Genomic DNA, 6,329 nt, shown 5'->3' with positions numbered 1-6,329 from the left:
CAAACGGAGAAACGTGTTGTGTACAGTGGTGGAACGTAATCAAGTAAAAGTACATAAGTACTGTTCTTAAGAATTATTTTAGGTATCTGTACTTTACATAAGTACATTTTGGTGGATGCTTTTTACTTTTACTTCACTGAATTTGAGAGAAGGTATATGTTCTTTCTTCTCCACTACATCCACTATATTATTGAGCAGGACTGAAAAGTAAAAATATTTTTCATTATTGTTTGAGACTTGCTGAAAAGACAGATTTTGTATTTATTTATTTATTTATTTATTTTCGTAATTTGAGCAAACAAAAATATATAGATAAAAACCAATAAAAATAAATAAATAACTGACTGATTCGGTTGTTTCTGTTGAACAAAATTCAGCACAAACCTTTATCAAAATCCTTAGCCTTATAAGACCTCGTAGTGTTCACAAAATACTTTTACTTTTACATTTTTAAACAAGTACTTTAATTCAATTCAATTTCAATTCAATTCATTTATTTTTGTAACGCCCAAAATCACAACAACAGTTGTCTCGAAGGGCGTTCATGTTTTTGTTGATGGGGGAAACCGGAGTACCCAGAGGAAACCCATCCAGGCACGGGGAGAAACATGAAAAACTCCACACAGAAAGGCCTGGGTGACCCGGGAATCAAACCAAACCCTCTTGCTGTGAGGCATGAGTGTTGCCACTCAGCCACCGTGCTGCCTACACACAAAAACAAAACAACAGTTAATAGTTTTACTTAAGTATATTTTTAAATGTGATACTTTTACTTTTACTCCAATATCTGTATTTTTACTTGAGTAACAAAACTGAGTACTTCCGCTGGTTATGTATGAACTAAAAATAAAGTTAAGCATAAGTTTTTTGTGTTTTTTATTTTTATAAAATATAAAAAGGTATTTAATGATCTTTTACCTCTATTAGATGAAACTAGAAATAGACTAAACATATACAAAATATTTACAAGTTGGCCTATTAATTTAAATATATTTAATCAAGCCAACAATTAAAGAAAGATTGTTCAGTAGAAGTCCCACTTCTACTGAACAATGGGACTCCTGAGGCAGCTGATGAGTACCGGCGGGCCAAGCGTGCCACAGCTCGGGCAGTCACAGAGGTAAAAACTCGGGGTTGGGAGGAGTTCGGGGAGGCCATGGAGGAGGACTATCGGACGGCCTCAAAGAGATTCTGGCAAACCGTCCGACGCCTCAGGAGGGGGAAGCAGTGCTTCACCAACACTGTTTACAGTGCGGGTGGAGAGCTGCTGACCTCGACTGGGGATGTTGTCGGGCGGTGGAAGGAATACTTTGAGGATCTCCTCAATCCCACAGTCACGTCTTCCGAGGAGGAAGCAGAAACTGGGGACCCAGAGGCGGACTCGTCCATCACCCTGGCTGAAGTCACTGAGGTGGTTGGCAAGCTCCTCGGTGACAAGGCTCCGGGGGTGGATGAGATCCGTCCTGAGTACCTCAAGTCTCTGGATGTTGTGGGACTGTCTTGGCTGACACGTCTCTGCAACATCGCGTGGCGGTTGGGGACAGTACCTGTGGAATGGCAGACCGGGGTGGTGATCCCTCTGTATAAGAAGGGGGACCGGAGGGTGTGTTCCAATTACAGGGGAATCACACTCCTCAGCCTTCCCGGTAAGGTCTATTCCAGGGTACTGGAGAGGAGAATCTGACCGATAGTCGAACCTCGGATTCAGGAGGAGCAGTGTGGTTTTTGTCCTGGTCGTGGAACACTGGACCAGCTTTATACTCTCCATCGGGTCCTCAAGGGCTCATGGGAGTATGCCCAACCAGTCCACATGTGTTTTGTGGATCTGGAGAAGGCATTCGACCGTGTCCCTCGTGGTGTCCTTTGGGGGGTGCTCTGGGAATATGGGGTCCGGGGCTCTTTCCTAAGGGCTGTCCGGTCCCTGTATGACCGGAGCAGGAGCTGTGTTCGCATTGCCGGCAGTAAGTTAGACATGTTCCCGGTGCATGTTGGACTCCGCCAGGGCTGCCCTTTGTCACCGGTTCTGTTCATTATATTTATGGACTAGGCGCAGCCAGGGGCCGGAGGGGGTCTGGTTTGGGAACCACAGGATTTCATCTCTGCTGTTTGCAGATGATGTTGTCCTGATGGCTTCTTCGAGCCAGGACCTGCAGCAGGCACTGGGGCGGTTTGCAGCCGAGTGTGAAGTGGCTGGGATGAGAATCAGCTCTTCCAAATCCGAGGCCATGGTTCTCGACCGGAAAAAGGTGGTTTGCTCTCTCCGGGTGGGTGGTGAGTCTCTGCCCCAAGTGGAGGAGTTCAAGTATCTCGGGGTCTTGTTCACGAGTGAGGGAAGGATGGAGCGGGAGATTGACAGGTGGATCGGTGCAGCGTCTGCAGTGATGCGGTCGCTGTATCGGTCCGTTGTGGTGAAGAAGGAGCTGAGCCCAAAGGCGAAGCTCTCGATTTACCGGTCAATCTATGTTCCTACCCTCACCTATGGTCATGAGCTCTGGGTAATGACCGAAAGAGGACAAGGTCGCGGATACAAGCGGCTGAAATGGGTTTCAGTGGCCGGGCGCACCCTTAGGGATAGGGTGAGGAGCTCGGTCACACGGGAGGAGCTTAGAGTAGAGCCGCTGCTCCTACACGTTTAGAGGAACCAGTTGAGGTGGCTCGGGCATCTGCTCAGGATGCCTCCTGGACGCCTCCCTAGGGAGGTGTTCTGGGCATGTCCCACCGGGAGGAGGCCCCGGGGAAGACCCAGGACACGCTGGAGGGACTATGTCTCTCGGCTGGCCTGGGAACGCCTTGGGGTCCCACCGGAGGAGCTGGAGGACGTGTCCAGGGTGAGGGAAGTCTGGGAGTCCCTGCTTAGACTGCTGCCCCCGTGACCCGGCCCCGGATAAGCGGAAGAAAATGGATGGATGGATGGATGTTCAGTAGAAAATGTCATTTTTTGTTTTGTTTTGTTTTTTTAAATGAAATGATGAAGTGAAAAATCAGTGTTTTCTCTGTTCAGCTTTCTGCATAGTATTTAAGGAAGTTGTAAGGAAGCATTGGTGCTCCAGAGTTAAGTTTCTCATCAGTGTCTTGTGTGTCTTGCTACAAAAGTAAGTGTTTCAATATTTTTAAGGGTCTTTATGCATTGAGTTTACAGTATAAAGTATCTGGGCTAGTAATTAGCCCCATGTAACTGCAAAATGTATGTAAATTATAGACAAAAACACTAATGGAAAAGTTATATATATCATGCCACTTGCAGTATGTATTGATCACAATGTCTCTGTTTTTGTTTACATAGAAAATGAACTCAACTACATCAAACTATGACTATGTTGATGAGTATGAAAATGAAGATTGTAACGTTACTAACTCCGTAAAATTCGGTCAAACCTTCAACCCTGTGTTTTTCTCCGTCGTGGTCATCCTGAGTGTCTTTGGCAACTTGCTGGTCGTCATCATTCTGGTCAAATATGAAAACCTGAAGTCCATCACCAACGCTTTTATTCTCCACCTAGCCATCTCGGACCTGCTGTTCACGGCCGGTCTGCCCTTTTGGGTTTACTACCACGTGAAGGGCACCTGGCTCCTCGGAGAAGCTGCGTGCAAATCTGTCAACTTTGTTTTCTACATTGGTTTTTACAGCAGTGGCTTTCTCCTCATCCTTATGACCATCCACCGCTACATTGCAGTCGTCAATCCTCTCTCGGACATTGTATCGACTACAGGACTGTACTGTATTTTAGCTCCTATTGTTATCTGGTTGGTCAGTATTGTTGCCGCCATCCCATACTATATTTTCACACAGGTAAATGATGACAATTTTTGCGGATATATCGCAAATTCTGATATAAGCTTTTGGGGAATCTACCAACAAATTGCCCTGTTCACTTTAACATCTCTGGTCTTTATTTTCTGCTATTCGCAAATTATTTGGAGACTGTTGCGCCCAACTGGACAGCGTAGAAAAAGCAAAACCCTTAAAGTCATTTTTACCCTCATGGTTGTATTCTTTCTAGGCTGGGCACCGTACAATGTCATACTCTTCCTACAGTCGCATCCAGAAGTTCGCAATAATGACTGTGAAACATACACCGCACTCGAATACGCTTTCAATATTAGCAGACTATTAGCATTCTCCCATTGCTGCCTCAACCCTGTGTTTTATGTGTTTGTGGGGGTCAAGTTTAAAAATCATTTGATGAGATTTGTAAAAGGTTTAGGACACAGCAGCACAAAGCAAACCAGCAGCAGTGTTCGCAGCCGACAGAGCAGAATGACAATAACCTCCATCACCAGCGGAGAAGAGATGTCACTGTAAACAGATTTTTGGTTGTAAATATTGAAAATAGCATTAAACTGTGGCAAAGCAATGCATCTATTTTTGAGAATCAATAGTGCCTCTATTTACTTTTGGCTCTATTACCTGCTTTAAACCTCTGTGATCTCAGCAATGCATTTGTCAATAGAAAGTAATAGTAATTAAGCAAGTCATTTGTACTACTGTGAATTTAAAGATGTCAGATTTTTTACTGTCTCAAATAATGTGTTCATAATTAGATGTCTTTTAGACCTTAAAGAGCACATATTGTACTATTTTCTGATCTGTTCTGAATGTTGTTTCCTCATCACAAACATACTTCTCTCAAACAGAAAACACTCTCTTCCACATTGTGATGTCATGTGGTAAAACAGGAAGTGCTCCACTGTGTATTTTTTGCCTGCTTTTAAACCTTACCTTTTACTGAAGGTAAAAGGGAACTTGAAAACTACCGCTTCATGACATCACAAGGTGGAACAGAGCATTTTGGTCTTGAGAGATGTAAAGAGACTAATAATAAAGGGTTACTCAAACATGTGTGAATGAAACAAGACACAGCTCCAGGTATGTTTTTGAGGAGGTAACAACATTGCGTAATATTTTGCGTAGTATACCTTTAAGAGCTGCTCACAATATGTGTACTGGGCAAGACATATTTTGCTAAATACATGGGAACAATCGGGTACTTATTGTTTGTATTTAGTCTCTGTAAATGTATAGTTTTTGTTTCTTGTGTGTAAATAAACAATGCATTGAGATGTGATGTAAAATTGATATAATAATATTTTTGTTTTAATATGGTTTGTGTTGAATCTGTGTATATTTAAATGAATTAAAGCAACATTGGAGAAAAGGTGGAGATACATACTACTAGAGTAATTAAAATGTTGTGTTAAGTGATAAATATTGTTTTACAGAAAAAAAGAGGTGGTCTTGGGAGTTTCAATTTTACAGCAAGATAAAAGCTATCAAAACATAATTTACACTCCCCAGTACAGCAGTAAATACCACCCCAGCACTGGAGGAGATAGACAGGACATAGACATGCAAATTTATGATTTTACTATCATTTGTATGTTGTACTATAAATCTTTAAACATGCATAAAGTGTCCCGTGTGAGTGTGAGGGCCACTGGGTGTACAGGGCCTCTATGGGGGTCCCGAAGAGGAGCGGGTGAGACAGCACACTGTAACAGCTCTCAGATTTGTCTCTGGGGGTAGATTAGGCTTAATTAACTAAAGCATCCAACACGCTTCGCTGGATGGATACAAGTCAAGGACAGAGCAGTCGCACAGCCCCTCAATGGAGAACACAAAACGCATTTTCACACAAGTGTTGAGGAGAGTAGGTACGGTGAAGCTAAAAATAATCATAAAAGGTCTGCTGATACGACTCCAATTTGTGACTTTAAAAAAACTTTAGACTTGCAAAACACCCACAAGATTACATAATATGCTGTGAATCCGTCAACTGATTTTAAACTCAGATAAACTCATGATAATGCAATAAATGCTTTAGTTTCAGTAAAGTTTCAAAAGTAGGACGTGACAGAAAGCAGAGTGTAATGGTGTAATGGGGGTGAAGAGTGGGAAGAGACATGCATCATATTGTCTCAGCACTGGAACAAAAACAAGATATGTACTGTGACCAAATCCCATAGACTTTGAATGCTCTTTTTTTTTTAAATTTCACTTTTTTGTAAGTTAACCTCACACCATGTAATGAACGTGCACAGTGAGTTAAGGTAGTGGATATATATATATATACTGTGGTAAATATGCATATTACAAAGAGAAAGAGAGAAATATTAGGTATTTTGTTAAACTTTAAAATGAAATCCTGGTGCCCCGTTTATTCAAATCAAAATCAAAACACTTCATTGACATTTATTAAAGGGCCCATATTACACTATTTCCTGACATATGTTATAATGTTGTTTCCTCATCACAAACACGCCTACAGTCGTGTTTTGTTTCACATTTACACTTGTTTAACTCATAAATCCTGCATATTTAGGTTCTTCTC

General features: G+C 42.2%; 1 protein-coding gene across 1 annotated transcript; it reads left to right on the top strand.

Moving 5' to 3' along the window:
- The first annotated feature begins 3,043 nt into the window (after positions 1 to 3,043).
- On the top strand, positions 3,044 to 5,069 carry LOC117385427 (chemokine XC receptor 1-like). Its single transcript, XM_033982724.2, has 2 exons — positions 3,044 to 3,092; positions 3,284 to 5,069. The coding sequence occupies exon 2, from the start codon at positions 3,287 to 3,289 to the stop codon at positions 4,301 to 4,303; it is 1,017 nt and encodes a 338-aa protein (XP_033838615.1). The 5' UTR covers positions 3,044 to 3,092; positions 3,284 to 3,286; the 3' UTR covers positions 4,304 to 5,069.
- Positions 5,070 to 6,329: the final 1,260 nt, after the last annotated feature.

The sequence above is a fragment of the Periophthalmus magnuspinnatus genome, chromosome 17, assembly GCF_009829125.3.
Source record: "Periophthalmus magnuspinnatus isolate fPerMag1 chromosome 17, fPerMag1.2.pri, whole genome shotgun sequence".
Lineage (NCBI taxonomy): Eukaryota > Metazoa > Chordata > Actinopteri > Gobiiformes > Gobiidae > Periophthalmus > Periophthalmus magnuspinnatus.
The sequence above is the reverse complement of the archived record's forward strand: the minus strand, read 5'-3'. Positions and strand labels throughout refer to the sequence as shown.

Coding starts and splice junctions, on each gene's coding strand:
- LOC117385427 (XM_033982724.2), top strand. CDS start 3,287: ATGAACTCAACTACATCAAACTATGACTATGTTGATGAGTATGAAAAT.